This window comes from Paramormyrops kingsleyae, chromosome 11 (assembly GCF_048594095.1).
Source record: "Paramormyrops kingsleyae isolate MSU_618 chromosome 11, PKINGS_0.4, whole genome shotgun sequence".
In the NCBI taxonomy this organism is placed as follows: Eukaryota; Metazoa; Chordata; class Actinopteri; order Osteoglossiformes; family Mormyridae; genus Paramormyrops; species Paramormyrops kingsleyae.
In genome coordinates, this window is record NC_132807.1 from 22121178 (window position 1) to 22139458 (window position 18281).

Sequence of the window (18281 nt, forward strand, 5' to 3'; positions counted from 1 at the left end):
GAAACAGTAACTGGTCCTGCCCTGCTGGCCGTGGCTGAAGGTCTGATCCAGTTCTCTCTCCCTCTGTCTGAATCTATGTTCTCAGGGTCGGCCCCCAGTCTGGATCCTAGGGGCCTGGGACGGCTGCTCCTAGCCTGTTTCTGCCACGCTGCTCCCTCCCCCCATCTCTGGCATGTCCATCCACTGGGTGAACATGAGTGAGCCCTGGCCTGGGACGGGGGCCGCGAAAAGCCCCAACGTGACCGCTGGCATGCGGCCTGGACAGGACTGGGACGAGTCGATGGCTCCTCTCTGCCACTCATGCTGCTGCGGTCTACTGGGTCACGTACTGGCCGTGGTCTTCATGGTCACCCTGGCCTTTGCCATCGTCATCGGCAATGTGGTCACACTCGCCGTCTTCACGCAGACACGTCAGACTTGCACGCCGCAAGGGTACCTCAAAGGTAAATGCTCCTACAGCATCTCTCAAACCTTCCCTTAGGAGGTCTTCATGATACAGCGGGATAGTCTTCCACCCGAGGATGATTTATAAGGTCCAGAATTTTGAAATAACCTCTACGTGTTAAAATATCACCTCACTTTCCACACAGCGTGGATTCCCACACTCGGGTAGCCAAGGGGAATTCTCTCTGTGCCAAACTGACCATTAGTGGTCAGCTTTGATGTCGACACTGAAGTGAGAATGTGCTGAGAAACAGCCATTAGGGCCGAGAGGCTCATTTACAGTATCAGTTATATTCTCTCAAGAGATTATTTAAAAGCATAAGAAAATGAGATCTGCAGAGTCCTGTCTTGTGTAACCCCTGGAAAACACCAGAGTAGTCATTAGGTTGAGTTTATGATAATGCTATAGGAAAGTGCTTCTCATTGCAGTCTTCAGGGTCCCCCGGCAGGTTTTTGCTCCCTCCCAGCTGCCAGCATGCCTGAACTAAACAATCAGGAACAAAGCAAACAATCAAGAATGAGTCAGACAATTAAGAACAACGAATTCCTGGAACAGGTGTGCTGGGAGCAAAAATGTGAGCTGTCTTCGAGTCCCTGAGGACTGGGCTGAGAAACACTGCTGTAGGTAAATTCTAGAAATTGTGTGATTTCCAGAATGGGTACAGATAGCAGATGTGGCCGCTTTGAGTGGAATGACCATCTCATTGCTACCATGATGTCTGTGTGTCACTGTCTCCCACAGTGTCCCTGGCCTTGGCGGACGTGATGGTGGGCGTCCTGGTCGTCCCCTTTTCTGTCTTTACTGAGATCTCTCTGATGGTCACTAGTGTGCCTCCCATGTGGTTCCAGGGGGGGTCCCCCCTCCGGGCAGAAGGGGTATGGCAGCCCTGCCAGCTGATTGGCCCCGTGTTCGCGGGCTGCACCTTTGTGTCCATCAGCACCATCTTCCTGATGACGGTGGAGCGCAGCGTGGCTGTGCTGTGGCCGCTGCACAAGGACATGGTGGTGACGCGGCACCGGGCGCTGTTCCTCGTCCTCCTCTCCTGGGCCAGCAGCTTCCTGCTGGCGCTGGCGCCGCTCTTCGTCGGTGGCGGCTTCACGCTCGAGTATAACGAGTGCAGCCGCATGTGCAACTACGCCCCCCGGAGGGATGGGGACGGGCCAATGGCCAACGGGAACGTGATGTTGCTCTTCCCTGCCTTCGACTTCACGCTGCTGGGCGGGACGCTGGCCGTCAACGTGCTGTCCTTCACCCGCATTCGACGTTATACCCGTAAACGGAAGCTGCTGTCTGGGGCGGGGCATGGTGGCGATGGTGGGGGCGGGGCGTGCCCCCACAGGCCCTCATTCTCTGACATCAAGGCGGCCAAGACCATAGGCATCCTTACCTTCGCCTTTACGGCTTCGTTCTCACCCATCGCTGTCTTCGTCCTGGGCAATGTGGTGGGTCACGTCTGGTGCACTTTCTCCTTCTTTGCCTTCTGGATGCTGGCGGCCAACAGCTGCTGCAATGTGGTCATATACAGCATGCGGGACCGGCACTTCCGCAGGGGTGTTGGCCTGTTTTTCCACAGGGACCGGATGGCTCCTCAGAATGAGAAAAGCTAACCCTCCGGCGGCTCTTGCTGGCTCTGCGGTCGACCAAATTTTGGCTCCTAGGAGTTTTACTTAGTCAAAAAGGTTCTGAGGGCAGTAGGAACAACAACAACAAATTTATTTTTGTATGGCGCGTTATCACAGCATTACATCGTCTCAAAGCGCTTTACAGCATCCCCTCCCAAAGCCCCCAGTGAGTAAGCCATAGGCGACAGTGGCAAGGCAAAACTCCCTAGAAGGAAGAAACCTTGGGAGGGACCAGGCTCAAAGGGGGAGCCCATCCTCCAGGGGCCGGCAGGGAGAGTCAATTCGGAGAGATGGATAAGTGCCAAGTCACACTGTCTAAGTCATAAGATTTGAGACACAACAGGGCAGCACGGAGGTGATTACAAGCCGGTTTTGGCGCTCCTTCAGATTGCCAAGCAACCAGTAGTAAGGCAGCCGGGCATACATGGAAAATGATTGGTTCCAAGGGATAACCAATCAGATTGTAGAGGAGGTCGGTCCAAGCAACTCAAGGAGGCAGGACCAAGACATCTGATTGGTTGGTCCCACCTCCTCTAGTTTCTTGGATCCACCTCCACTAAAATTTGACTGGTTACCTCTCTGAACTAATCATTTTTCTTTCTGCCTGGAAACTGTAACGAGTTGTGTTTTGCCCCTAATGTGGATGCTGACGTCATCCTCCATTGTTTGTCTTTGTCAAGGACAAAGCAGAGTTACACTGAAGAGGCATTTATCTTATCAGGGCTGTTATTCGGTGACATCGGCGCCGTCCTGCTGGACGTCACTGGAGTAACGCTACTTGAAGGACGTGATGAGCTTTAGTGAAGGATCTGAAATCGCTGGGAAATTCATCAGAAAGATGAGCCCATTAATGTGTCTCTGTCTTTCCCTTTGTGAGGGTACCTGTACATTAATTACACTTTTTCCCGGGTGACTTACTGGTTCATGTACCACTCAAAGCTCCATACTCCTCAAAAACCACCAACCTCCCTTCAACACCAACGCTGAGGTGGGATGTTCAAATTGTTAAAAAATTACCGTTTTTCAAAATTACTGTTTTACCTGAATTACCTCATTGTTATTTTATCCACTATACCAACTATACTATTTTTAAAGAGATAATATAATGATATATATTATAATGTGTATATATATATATATATTATAATGTATATATATATTATAATGTATATTATATACACATATATAAAGTTAAAGTAATTTTTATCAACATTCTTTGTGTCTGGGTCCTGTTTACCATTCAAATATAGCTGCAGTAATGACTTATTAAGCACTACGGACAACTTGTGTCCAAAAAGAATTTTTTTATTTAATAATGGCTCTATGGTATTCCCTTTTCCTGTACTTTTATTTAGTTATTTATTTATTTATTTTTTACAGAAAATGCAATTACTTCTGATCTGAAATAAGCAATTGTCTCTGCTTCCGTTCTTGTGTTTCTCTGTAACATAAAGATAAGATTTCCTCAGATTTGGTAGAAGCAATTTATCAACATCTTGGCAAACCGGAATGCTTGATGGGATCTTGAAGAAGACATCTGCAGAGCAATCTCACTTTATTGTTCAGAACTAGCTGTTCCCTCTCCCTCCTTCTCTAGCCCTCCACGTAGCTTAGCATCGATAGCTCCCCATACGCCTTGCTGATATCTCATTTCTCACTCTCTATTTTATATCACTCTCCTGTTTATTGATCTGATAGCACAAAGAAATTGGAGATTTAGAATAAATAATTCAAACAACCAAGATGCTTTACAAGGCTGCAGGAACACAGACATGCTGTTTTCCCCTACATCTATGAACATGGAAATGTTAGCATGTCTCTCGCTGTGACTAGGGGGGGTGTGCGGCATGGTCCGGTCTGCCGACCTATCAGATGGCAGCGGCCTTCCGGGTTTCTGTAATCAGAGATACACTACTTCTCCTGAAGTCCAGTGTGGCACCAGATATTTAACGCAAAACGTCCTCGAAAAGCTCGTTGATGGGCCACACCACACCTCTTATGTCCCAACACAGATCAGGAAACAAGTTGACATTGGTGGAATTTGCTGGAACCCTTCTTTGCTAAGCTGTAAGACCAAGACACTTTTCCTGTGTGAAGGATATATTTCTGGCTGGTCCTTAACTGACACCTTAAGACATGTACTGATGTTTCTGTTCTTATGTGCTTCCCAGAGCAGGTCAGGTTGATTTTCTTGTAAATCTCTGTGTGACCTTTGCTGTTGCTCACACCATATGTACTGTGTCATATACCGTCAGTATTAAGTTATTGAAGGATGATGAACTTGTGTGTGCTTGCTTTTTAATAAAGACCCACGCGTGCAGGATTCAGATCTTTGTGCTCTTGCCTGAGCATGGGAAACCTCTTAGTGCTAATTTCTTCGGAAGAGGTCTTCAGATTCTCCTGATTTCACAGAACCTGCCTTATATGTCATATGTGTCCAAAGGGGGAGGGTGGCAAGGCTGAGATGAACCTTGTTAAGATTAGAGGTCGACCAATGTGGGTTTTTCAATAGCCGATGGCCAATATACGCTGCCGATTTTTTTTGCCCGATAATTGGACGTTTTCCCCTCTATTTGCATGGTAAAATATCACATTAATAATAACAAACGATACACAACATTTCTCAACTTAGCATTTATTGAATACTGACTTGCGTAAATATAAATATAAGCTAAACAAAAACACAATACAACTTGTAAACAATAACAAACTTATAAACAATAAAAATAGCAGCATCGGGATCTCTTTTAGTGCACGATACAGCAGCAAACTCCTTCTTCAGCTCCCAAATCACCAGTCTGCTGCAGATATTACACCTGGCAATATATGACAAACCTGAAACTGAAACAGAAGAAAAAATGCAACGTTAGCATTTTTATTATAGTGCCTTCATCTTCAATTCATTCTACAATTCCAGTATTCCATGCACATTAAAACACTCTAATACATTTTGAAAGGAAAAAAAAGGCCCGGTGTGTATGCGGGTTTTCACTGCAGCTCACTAATCAGATTACTAATTAGAGGACTGATTGGCTGAGGAATCCTCACACCTGGGTTCGAACAGCTGACCTAAAGGTTACCCAAAAACCTGCATACACACTGGCCCTTTGTGGATAAGACTGGCCACTCCTGATCTTAGGTAAGCCTGAAATTCACAGTTGACCAACATATAGAGCTTGAAGTTAATGGAGCTAATTCAAGTGCACAGTTTCTCGACCCCCCCACCATTGTCTGCCCCCCCTCCCTCAAATGTGAGTCACCTCCCACAAGTATCCCCCTCAGATATCACATGGGGAAAAGGGCATTAATTAAGGGGTTTGCCATCAAGCTTACTGGGGCTAATGGCCTGCATGTCAAACCGCTGCTGAACATGTTTTATAGGGATTGGTTGGGGGGGGGGGGGGGAGTTACACAGCTGTGTTAATGTCCTACACTTTCAAAAGTCATAAAAAGTCAGACTGACAACCCAGCTTCCAGCCAATCTCTCCAATACCTAATTATTATAAGCAGATATTAAGCTGTCAAAAAGACATCACTTTGTATTTATGAAGATGGGACCACCGATGTATAATCCTACCTGACAGACCGCCCCTCCTCCCCAGCCCTCCCTCTATGTAACAGTTATATACTTCTACTCTCTCTCAAGGGCCACACTCATTAAGACCACAAATTGTGAAGCCTTAATTGGTGCCACCTACAAGCTGAAGTGAGAAGTGATGTTTGGAATTGTACAGCACTGACGTGTACTTGAGATAAACACAAGGGAACCCTAAGGTAATTAGCTGTCTCACCATCATTAACATTCAAGGTAGTTCCATAAAGTCATGGGAGAAGTTTCTTTCAGGCCTCCAGATATATCCTGCCACAGATGTGATTTTCCTTGAGTTTCTTCTTCATGACCTCTGTGTGTTGTGACAGTGCAGGAATTAAGACAAAACAAGACAGGTTTATTCAGGTTTAGGCCCTCTAAACTGAAACTATGACCAAAACTAACAAGCATAACAACATCAATGCCAGGACTGGGGAACAGATGACTGGGAAGCACCTTTATGTAGAGGCTAACAAGGGGACAGAACGAAAGGCAGCTGGAGGGCATTACACAAGGGCAGGAATGTATAATGGGCGTGGCTTGTTAGAGCCACACTAGGTAGAAACAGGAGGGGTAGATAGGCAGGATGTAACACTATGGTCCTTATACTCTCAGTTTTATCAAAGAGATGGCATTTTACCAAAGCATTAAGCAATGCACCTACCTTACTTTTTTACAGAAGTAGTACTATGGTTGATTAAAACTCATATATGAACAGCCAGTACATTGGAAAAGACCACAAAGTGTGGAAAGGTTGATGTTAAAAGAGGGAGGACAACCAGCAACAAGATAGGTGGATTCAATCTTCATAATTGCTAGCAGGAATCTGCATAACCCTGATGGAGGATAGGACAGTTTGGAGAAGTGCAGTCTTCAGCAACATCAACTGGACTGCATCTAATAATAATACACACCCTGGAGATCGGAAATTCACTTCACAAAGCTGACTACCTTAAACTGCAGTTAAATTGCCTCAAGGAAAAAACTGTCCTAAAGGCATTACGGGATTTTTATTTCTTGTTCTAGGGTACAAAGAATGTTTGAATACCAGAATTTATTTCTGATCTTTCATAATGAAAAGTGGTAATAATTTATGAAGAAAGTAGGGTTTTTCCTGAACCAGAAGCTTTCCATAAATGGAAAAAGGGTTCAGGTTGCAGATGGACATCTTGTCCAGACTGATGTGGAAGCATTGCAGATGGGAGTCTCCATGCCCACCTGATTAAGGAGCACAAACCTTGACAGAGCAAGCAGCCTCTTATGGAACAGCAAACAAATGTAGGGAACCTGAGGCATTTGCCAGTCACATGGAGATTTGGATATCTGTGCTAGCTTGTATATCTCACGTGCTTCGTAGGGCCGAGGTGGCCTCAGAGGGCAGATCAGCTGCTGCCTGCGGGGACCTGCATATGGCATATGGTGGCACTGGGCATCCCTATGCCGGAACCAGTCCTTCGAAGAAATGTGATTCAGGGACAGAGTGGAAACATTCAAAGCCGATTTTCTTAATTCCATCCAGAGTACCATTGTGATGCAAAAACATGTCCTGTTTTTTACGGCTATATTTTTTGACTTCCTGGTGGAATGGAGTGATGCTTCTGGTTCTAGTGTTCCCCCCCCTCCCCCCCCCCTTCACTTTCCATAAAAACAGATGGAAATGAGCTCTTGCAAAACAGTCCTATAGCCAAAAGAAAGTAGAAAGACTTTCTAAAACTCCTGGGGTGATCAAAATGATTTCACTGATGGGTCCTTGGCAAGCCCCTTAATCCCTAACTGCACTAAGAACTGGCTGACGCTGCTTTCTCATACAGGTGTATTTTAGAGCACTAATCCATTGTAAATCTTTAAACCCAGTCAAACATAATTGACTATTAATAGAATAAGCAGTGAAGGTGCAGATATGAACCAGCACTTTCTGGTGGAGGTAATCATTAACTTAGGTCCAAAGTCTTTTGACACTGTACCAGTATTAATGTTTAGGAAATTAGTTCTTGAAGGACAGAGGTACATTTGAATGTCTCATATGTTTTACTTATTGTTAAATTATAGTAATCGTTCCATGCTTTAGCCATGCATAAACTGTCTAAACAGATGTTTCTGTTCAGATGCTGTTCTGCATGTTTTTCATGCACAAAAGAAAATCGTTTACAAACAGCATCATTTTAATTTTAGTATTAATATTTTTATGTATTTCTGTCCCCTAATCTAGACCAAAAGCTTGTCATGCTCAGTGATGCAGGATATGCATGTATAAAATAATAATAATAATAATAATAATTCCATGACTGATACATTTTGCTTTACTCTGATCTTGCTTTTGTCATTTTTAATTCACAGACCACATAATGATCGATTGCATTAAACTGCATTATTCACAACTTGCAGGCACTTCTTTGTTAATAAAAACTTTGGTGTTTTTCTACTCATTATGTATTTTTTCAGTTACCCCACTCTCAGGTATCCCCCCAACAGCCAGCTGCTACATCAGTCATGGGGATCATCCCTCCGTCCTTCTCCTCCATGCCCATTCCTCCCAGAAGCCCCAGGGTATAAAGCAGAGGGCACCCTGAATGTGCTGTCACTCCATCACAGAGCCCACATACACCATTTCCCCTAAACATTTCATTTGTGGACTATGGGAAGAAACTTCAACAAACACATGGAAAACCACACACACAGTGACCTAGGGACATGAAACCTCCAATCATTATTTATTTTAACGTTTCCCCGTATTGATCATTGTGTATTCGTACTTTTTTGTTGTTTCACATGTCTATTGTTCTTTGTGCTGGGGGGTTTTCCTCGTTTCATTTTAGTGTGTGTTTCGCAGTTGCATTTGTATGATGACGATTATTTGAGTTCCGTGAATCACCATTAGCAGACTGAGCAGGTCTCGCCAGTTTATCGCGATGAGGTTCACACATGCACTGACACATTAGGGTGGATTTGCTGTGGCTACTAACCTAACAACCTTTGGGTACAAATCACAAACAAACGGTAAGCGCTGATCCACAAATAAAATCCATCCATCTGCACGGCAGCAAAAACCAAGCTTCCAAACTCAGAAATATTCGAGAGCCGAGTTTGAAATCTGTAGTTCTGTGATTTATCATTTAATTCTAAACAAATGCAAGTTTTAACTGCACTATTGCACAAATGCTGTTTGCTATGGTGGTTCAGCATCAGGACTGTGTGTTACAGGCATATTGCTAGGCTGAAGAGACAGCTATTTTCAATCATAAACATACATGCTATTATTTAAAGCAAGGTCATAACAGATGTAGGCCAGATCATCTTTTATAAAGGAAAACCATTGTATATTTTGCCATCTGCTACAAAAAAAAGTTTATGGAAAAACCCTGCAGGAGACCTCTTTGCTTTTCCAGTGTCTGCTCTCTCCTTGTTTGTGGTGTTGTATACAGCAGGGCCTCTATGGAGATTAAAGTGGCAGAGCAGGTAAGTCTTTGCGGGTGTGTGTGCAGGAAAGCTGGGAGCACGCGGGTACGCTGGGAGTACGCTGGGAGCACGCGGGTAAGCTGGGAGCACGCGGGTACACTGGGAGCACGCGGGTACGCTGGGAGCACGCTGGGAGTATGCGGGTAAGCTGGGAGCACGCGGGTACGCTGGGAGTACGCTGGGAGCACGCGGGTAACCTGGGAGCACGCGGGTACACTGGGAGCACACAGGTAAGCTGGGAGTATGCTTGGAACACGCGGGTACGCTGGGAGCACGCGGGTACACTGGGAGCACGCGGGTACGCTGGGAACACGCGGGTACGCTGGGAGCACACAGGTAAGCTGGGAGCATGCGGGTACGCTGGGAGTACGCTGGGACCACGCGGGTACGCTGGGAGTACACTGGGAGCACGTGGGTACGCTGGGAGCACGCAGGTACGCTGGGAGTACGCGGGTATGCTGGGAGCATGCGGGTACGCTGGGAGCACGCGGGTACGCTGGGAGTACGCTGGGAGTACGCGGGTACGCTGGGAGTACGCGGGTACGCTCACTCAGCAACATTTGCCTTGAGCCCCACTGACGCAGCCTACAGAAGGGACCCGCAGGAGCTCCTGCACCTTCAATCAGGGTGGGGGCAGTTGTATAATTAATTACAGCTCTGCCAACCTTTGCTGAGTCACACTCCGGCATCACATGCACGTCGGTCAGTCCGCTGGGAGCTAGTTAAGGCTGTTCCCTTCAGTTCAGCAGCATTATATGTAATTAGCTTCACTTCTGAGGGGCCATGACAGGCCCACCAAACCTCATCTGCCGCTCTGTCATATTTCCACATAAAGGTAGCTCCATTTGAAACCCGCTTAATACCACTACTGAGCTCAGCCTTAGTTATAAAAATCGTAGCAGTAGCTGAAACTTGACATGTAAGTATATTTTAATGTACTTCACCAGAAGGCCAGCTGTATCCATTTTAACATTTGCTGATCTCCCAGTCCACACCCTGCTATGTGGAAATGGACACCATTACTGGGATTTATTTCAAAGTTTATTTTTGTTGTTGCATTCATGAATTTGATATATAAATTCATATTCTGTACACACTTACATGATAATTATCATTGCATTCAATTGTAAGACATAAAATTCCAAATGTTTTCCACAGTTCTTATACATTTGACGTGTAAATACTTTCTTGACACCTGCTACTTTAGGGGTCCCGGTGGGGAACAGCGACTGAATTCATGATTAAAGCTGAGGCAAAAGCATCCAGTGAGAATTTCAGGATTGCAGATGACAGACTCTCCACTTGATTTGTCTGAAGTCCACTTAGATCTTGGCTCTGCATGGCCGTGGTTGGAGTTATCCTCCACCAGTCTTGACATCTGCCCCAACAGCTTCAGATACGCATTTAAATCCTTGCTCTCTGGAACACATTTAACGTTATACCTTTGATCATTAGGACCCTCGCAGAGCCACAAGGCTGATTATGCTCCTTTAGATCACTCACTTGAGAAGCTGCAGCAGCTCCCGTTTAATCCTCATGGCGACGGGTGGCCCTTGATATTTAAATGCTGTGCGGAGCTGGACCAATGACGCTCCAGCACGAATCATGTCCAGGGCGTCTCTTCCACTGGCCACGCCCCCAGCTCCGATTATGGGGACCTTCCCTGGGGAGACAGCAGCATACGGACTTGAGAAAAGTACTTAACCTATTGCTTCAATTAAAACGGCCAACTCGAATTTGGTTTAGAGCGCCGCTTCTCAACCCAGTCCTCCCAGCACGTTTGAAACAATCAAGCAACTGCAAACACTGGACACCTGGTTCAGGGTTGCTGGGAACTGAGAGGGAGCAAAAACGTGGACGTGTGTGGGGGTCCGTGAGGGCTGGATTGGGAAACACTGGTTTAGAGAAAGGCATGAATCATAATGTCATAAACAAAGCAATCATGATACAGACAGCAAGCTGTGTTGTTGCCATGGGTCAGTGTTCCCTGGAGGAGAGTACTGGATACTTACTGGAGAGTACTGGATACTTACTGGAGAGTACTGGATACTTACCCTCCGTCAGTGAGTACATCTCCCGCACTGTGTGGCTGGACAGCTCCTTGGTGGTCTGTCCACTTGTTACTTGCTGCATCCTTTGCTCTGGGTCCAACACTGGCCTGGAGATGGCAGAGCTGGAGACAACCAAACCGTCCAGGCCAAGCTGAAATGTTGGAAGAGAGACAGTGAAAATGTTTGTGAGCAGTTAGTTTCATTTCCCATAGATGGTTCAGGAACCGCTGCCATTTGCGGCCATAGCTTAGAGCCATGTACGTTTAACGTCTCAATACAACATTCTATACCCTCTTTTAGTTTGTAAGTGTCATTTGTCCATGAATATTCTGTGCCATAGATGTTTGAAGAAGGTTGAAAGTCCCATTGAAAGTCCCATGGACGGATGGGAGAAGTGGAGGGTCGTGGGTCTGGCAGCTCTGTCCGTGGAAGACATTGAAGTTATCTACCTATTCAGAACCATGATTACAGGTCTTATGCTGATTGGATTAGGCATTGCCCTGGTTTATCGAAAATTGAAGAAAATGGTGACAGCCGCTCAAAGCCCCACTAGGCTGGCCGGGATGATTGACGGAGTTGGCAGAGCTGTCGGCACTCAGACTGTGGCTCTAGATCGCAAATTGGATACCATCATTGTCACTATGGACCGCAGATTTGATAACATCACGGAGAAGCTCACAGCTCTGCAAAGGATTTTGGATGGCGGAGACCAGCGTGGACATTAGAGGAGCTACAAAATTACAGCTTCTTGCCCGAAAACCCAAACAACCCAATTATCTGCTTCTGGCTCCCCCTTAATCAGCACAGGCCTTGGCCAAGGCCGCTGCTGAATTCAAAAACTCCCCCAGAAGGACAAGGCAGCGAGACTCTCTTGCATCCCTCCCCCCCAACCCCAAGGACACCCTCCCCCAATCCAACGCCTTCGCCACTTGACACCCCCAACGTTCTGTTTGTTCTATGCTAGACTACCTCCACTTCCCCATTCCCTTCCCTGTGGCTTGTCTCGATTTTATATTGTGTAGTGGCTTATGTTGCTGAGGTGTTTTTTTCTGTTCCTACATTATACTCCCTAATGGAGTACAGTCTAGGGGCTGTTTTTTTTTATTCGCCTCTCACCTCATGTAATCCTGTTTTCTCTGTTCTTCCTATGACCAGGTCGCTGCTCGTGCGGTCGACCGGTTGGCTTGTAGAGCGGCTGTCTCCTGACCTGTCTTCCCCCACTGTTTGTATATTGTATGGTCGGGTTGATCTTAACACTGCTCTATGTGCCCTTAAATTGCCCCTCGGGGACAAATAAAGTGCTTGATTGATTGTGCAACTTCAAATACATTCAACACAGCATACAATGTGAAGTTATTCCTTTTCAGTGGAATTGCCCTTCACTAATGCTTAGAGTTAAGATAACACAGTGACATCACCACTTTGCCTGTCAAAGACACGCACCTCAGTTATGACATCAGCAACATCCTGCTTGTCTTTTGTAGGGAGATCAGAGGTAATCCGGACCAGAACAGGGGGTCGCCGCTCACACGGCAAGGTGTCCCGCTCCCTTAGCACCTGGCCACAGGAAGGCTTCTCGTTTAGTGTCTTTAATGTAATACTGCTAACATTTCTCATGAGAACAGACTTTGGTTCCCCAGATACTACATTTCTAATATTTACTATATAACTTTCATAGCCTAAAGAAAAACAGAATGGCATACTCAATTCTTTAAAGTATTCAAATGTTTTAAGATCTTTATAATTTGAATTTTTTGAAGTCCACAACATTTTACTCACAACGTCCAGTAGGTGGCGCAGTTCTCCTTTGCCCATCTGGACCCTTGAGTCTGGGGAGCTGGGCCTGCTAACATTCACTACCAGGTAATCTGCTAGGGGTCCCAAGACCTGTACCCCTTCTGTAACCTCAGCCACAGGATCCTGGGAAAGGTCGCTCTGGCCCAGGTTAATTCCCATTGGTTGCCCAGCTTGGAATGCATCACATGACAGTCAATTAATGTAAGCTGCCTGTTAATTGACTTACAGTATTACAAACAGTACCACCCAGTCACCCTAAACTGGATAAGTAGTCAGAAGATGGATAGATTGATAGATGGATGGATTGATTTACAGTATGTCAAAGGTTTAAGTACACTTGCTGGAAACTCTGTTTATACATATATAAGGTTATACATAGTTTTCTGTATATACTCATATTTCTGTATATTTTCATTTTCAAATATGAGGTGTGAATACACCTGCCTCCCCAAGCGAGTAATGCGTTGTTCTACGATGTTGTGGTGGCATTCAACTCCAGTGTAATCTTATGGAACCACTGTCATATACAGTATGTGGTGCATCTATGACCCATACTGTCAGGATCAGTCCCTGTCTGGCCAGCAGGTGTCACTGGTCAACCCTTTTCCTAGTGTTTGAGTCCTTTGTGATTATGACCCTCACGCGTATCTTGTAGTTCCCAGCCCGTGTTTAATTGTAATTGGATAGTCTTGTTGTGATTGTTGTAGGTGTTTTGCATGTGTTCCCTCTGCTTTCCCTCTTCTAGTTGCAGCCCACATTTCTCCTTGTGTCGCCTACCTGCCTTTGTTTTGACCCCTCATGGTCCCTTTTGTTTCTTGTTCTTGTCTAATAAAGTTCCCCGTGTATCAGTAAGCCGCACTGTGGGTCGTCCCTTCCCCAGGTCCGTTCGTAACAGATAATGTTATGTGGCGCATGACTCAAAACTTTTTGGAGAACCAGAACATTTTTTTTTTTCTAAATCTTGGATTTCTCAACATCAGTTTACGCTGATCAGTTTCACGTCCAGCAGGAAATCACTCATCACATCTTCCCAGCACCTTTATTCTGCAGTATTAACGATGTTTGCAGCTTGTTTTGCTTTCACTACACTGACTATGGTTTCGGGAAACACCTGCATCGTACTTGCATAGTTCAAACTGCGCAAGTTGCTAATATAATTAGCAACTATGTTTTTGGGAAACGCACCCCTCAACGGTTTGTTGCATGCAAGTGCTATGGGATTGAGGTCGGACGGTGTGGCAGGCCAAGTCATTTATTTGAGTTGTTCTAAAGCTTGTGCCCAAGCAGCCATAATCCTGATGGGACAGCATGACTTTGCTGTCACAGTTGAGACTGTCATTGATTAAACATTGTCAGTTCCCCACAATGCACTGCCAAACATGACACCTCCATCTCCTTGCTGGACAATGGGAACCACACATGCAGAACTCATGCACTCTCTGTCTTACAAAGACACAGCAATGTGACCCGATTATTTCAAATTCTGACTCATTAGTCCACAGAACCAACACACTCTCCCGTTAATGTAAATAATAAATAATCACTCATATTTCCGTATGTTTCCTCCGGGTACTCCGGTTTCCCCCCACAGTCCACAGACATGCTGAGGATAATTGGAGTTACTCAATTGCCCGTAGGTGTGCTTGTGTGAGTGAATGGTGTGTGAGTGTGCCCTGTGATGGGCTGGCCCCCTGTCCAGGGTTGTTCCCTGCCTCGTGCCCATTGCTTCCTGGATAGGCTCCGGACCCCCCGCGACCCAATAGGATAAGCGGGTTGGAAAATGGATGGATGGATGGATGGATTTCCGTATGATACTGTAAATTTATGATTCATGTTCTTGACGAAGGCCTTCATAGGAGAAGGAGGTATGTTACCTGTGGTCAGCTTTGACTGGAAGGCCTCCCTCGCCTTTAATCTCTCCTGAACAGCGGCACAAACAAAGCAGCTGGGCTTGTACCTTAACAGACACACACACACAGACACACATAGAGCCCCGGGATTAGAGTTAGCATGTACTGTCTGAGTCAAAGGTCACGGCACCACTTTCCTTGTGTACATGCAGACTAGGTCTCAAAGAAAACATGAATACAAAATATTACAACCAGCACTAAAAAATGATCTGCTGAATTATTATTATCAGCAAGTACTGAATATATATAAATGTTACCCACAGTAATGCACAAAGCACTATAACACCACGTACACAGACTCCCCAGAATACGATGCTTAAAGTTACGATATTTCGACTTTATTATAGGTAAATGTTTTTCACTTGTAGTACATTATTCAATAAATTAAACGAGATGTTCAAACTTTCGTTATAAAACAGGCTTTGTGTTTATGATTTTGCTCAACGCGTGTTTTAAGGTAGGCTAGGATGGGCTATGATGTTTGTTTGGTTAGGTATATTGTATTAAAATGGATTTTCGCCTTATGACGTTTTTGCCTTATGACAGGTCAGAACATAACCCCACCATAACCTGGGCTGTATTTGATTTTCACGCTGCATCACATTTCAGCTTCCCTACGTTGCGTCAGGCCTACCTGCTGCCTGCCCTTTGGACAGTGGACACTGCCTGTGTGTCGGCTGTCTCCACCTCCACAAAGCCAAAGCCCAGCCTGTAGAGCCCATCGATGGCTGCGGAGTGCCTGCTGAAGTCTGTCAGCAGCCCCAGGGGGTTCTGGAAGCGATGACCCATGACCTTCACTTCCTGAGGATGGCAGTGCACACACAGAAACTTTGGCACTCAGCTACTAAATGGACCCTTTTACCACAACAAACTCATGTACTCATGTGAGGCTACAGATACACTGATACAATTTGGATTATGTACCTTTCTAAAGGGTACAGCAGCAGATACCTACCTCAAGGGTGTAGAGTCTACCTCAAGGGTATAGTTTAGCATCATGCTAACCTCCAACTTTGATTAGAGAACACTCTGCCAGCATTAAATATATTGAGTACAAACTTCGAGTTTCATAAGAAAAACATATTATGCTGTTAAAAGTGTCCAGCAAAGTAGTGTTAATTTTGTCGCCCATTTTTCAATTTAGTCTTAGTCTTGTGTCAAAGTTCCTTATTAGTCTTAGTCAAATTTAGTCATTCACATATCAGTTTTTGTTAGTCATGTTTTAGTCGACTAAAAGTCTCAACATTTTAGTCTAGATTTAGTCAAACGAAAACTCAAGGTATTTTAATCAAGTTTTCGTTTGAACATTTTAGTCCGTTTTATTTGTTATTTCAGAGATGATTTCTGTTTATCATTCCAGTTAACCATCTGGAGTCGGCTATCCCGCCGGCGGGATATGACAGAAATTGCGCCAAACCGTTGGTGAAGCAGCTCTGATCGCCCACCCACTTGCAAATCGCGCTATTCGCATGATAATAATATGATAATCAGACAGTTAGTATTGGGTAAAGAAATACGTGAATACGCCCATTGTGATTGAAATAAACAAGAGCACATGTCTGGGTAGTGTTTACACTGATCGGCTACAATATAGCACACGGATACGTCTCTGCCGCTGAAGCTTTGCGCTAGTGTTGCCACTTTCAGCAGCGACTCTCCTACCTGTGTTCATGGCTCAGTGGGCTAAGCCTGTATGCATGTAATCATACGGTCGCCAGTTTAAACGCCGGCTATTTCGAACGTGATGATCTTCAGCTGAGAGCGGTAATATAGGCCCCCGATGCAGGTCAAACAAAAAAGGTGACATGGTTTGCTTTTTTTTTGCCGATGAGTTTTGTTTAGTTTTTATTTCTTGCAAAACATTTTAGTCTCGTTTTTATTCGTCAACAATAAGGCACATTAACACAGTCTTAGTCAGTATTTTTAGAACATTGGTGCAGTCTCGTCATCGTCTCGTCTTAGTCATAGGAAAGAGGGTCGTTGACGAACACATTTCGTCTCGTCTCGTCTGACGAAATTAACACTGCAGCAAAGTTAACTGCAGGGAATGGTAGCAACAACAACAAAAAAACCCTAGAAAGCAGACTGCTCAGACTGACCAGTGACACCGGGTCCTGGTACCTGATGCCTGGTACCAGTCCCAGGCCAATGAGCCGAACCATCAGCAAGTGGGCTGCATCCACTCCCACAGTCCTTTGCAGCAGGGGCATCAGCTGGTTGGCATAGAAACGCTCATCTCCAATAGCCGTGAGGTAGGAAACAAAGACGATGCTACCTGAACCGATCACTTTCACCACATCTTTCAGACACCTCTACAAAGAAAAATCAAAAAACATATTAGTCCGCATGTATAAAGGGTCTGGAAAAACTATTCCAAATATCCAGAACCCCAAATACGCAAAAAGATATTGTCACAAACCATTCATAATCGGAATTAAATTAAAGAGGCGTATTCATTCAATAGTTATTATTATCAATAGTTATTATTCAAATGAAATAATAAGATTTATAGTTTTTTTCTTAGTTTATACTTAAAATCAACAAGGGAGTAAATTAAGATTTTCACATGATAAACTACGTTTCCAAATACAATTAAATTGTCAAAATCTTTGGCAAATCATTATGGACAAAATGATTATTATTGACTTAAACAGTCGTTTTTTCAGCCATCCACGTATTAACCAGTGTTATGTGAATTGCATTAATATCGAATTAAATTTGCTAAATTAGCTTACCATGAAAGCGACTTCCAACTATTATTAAACGATATAGACGAAAAAAATCATGTTGCAATTGTCTTTTCAGTTGTATTCCAGATTAATAAAAGGTTTTCTTTTACGCGCATAAAATCGGTCTGAACATTGAAACGTGCGATCAAAACATTTGGTACAAATTCAGATGATTTAAAAAAAATCAATACCAATTAATATAGGCATTTTGTGTCTCAAAAAGTTCCGTTACCTTGTAGTGTTCTGCCATGTGCGTTAATTATTCGTTACTTTTACCACTGATTAGCAGTCAGTTTCTTGCGGCCATTTATAGGCATTTGGCGCAGCACGGAGTTACGCGGGGGGCGATGCGGGGATTTATCAGCACAAGGCTGGAAGCAGATCAATCCTGCACTCGCAAATAGGCCTAAGTTTTAGTAAACAAAGATATTGCAAAATAATCGTTGTTACCCATCATGTTGTATTGCTAAAGAGTACAGATATTTTAACCCTATAGTGAATAAAATCGACCGCGCGAACGCAAAGATCAGTTGTACTCGCGGATTTTGAAATAGATGATTTACATTGTAAAAGTATAATCATTAATACTATTACTTATGGACCACCGATCTGGTTTATTGGTCTGGCCATACAAATGTTGTGTTTTACTTAATTCAGTGCTGCAAATCGATTAATAACTAAA

The 18281-nt window shown here is 44.6% G+C and overlaps 2 protein-coding genes across 2 annotated transcripts; one reads left to right on the top strand and one right to left on the bottom strand.

Annotated features, from left to right (window-relative positions):
• Positions 1-230: 230 nt before the first annotated feature.
• On the top strand, positions 231-2226 carry LOC111832976 (trace amine-associated receptor 13c). The gene is made up of 2 exons (XM_023790817.2): positions 231-443; positions 1187-2226. Exons 1-2 carry the CDS (start codon positions 251-253, stop codon positions 2050-2052), a joined length of 1059 nt encoding a protein of 352 aa, XP_023646585.2. The 5' UTR covers positions 231-250; the 3' UTR covers positions 2053-2226.
• An 8005-nt stretch (positions 2227-10231) lies between these two features.
• On the bottom strand, positions 10232-17849 carry dhodh (dihydroorotate dehydrogenase). Its single transcript, XM_072718422.1, has 9 exons — positions 17832-17849; positions 16970-17182; positions 15505-15671; positions 14835-14917; positions 12943-13130; positions 12607-12720; positions 11167-11314; positions 10616-10775; positions 10232-10531 (listed from the first exon to the last, which is right to left on the bottom strand). Exons 1-9 carry the CDS (start codon positions 17847-17849, stop codon positions 10468-10470), a joined length of 1155 nt encoding a protein of 384 aa, XP_072574523.1. The 3' UTR covers positions 10232-10467.
• Positions 17850-18281: the final 432 nt, after the last annotated feature.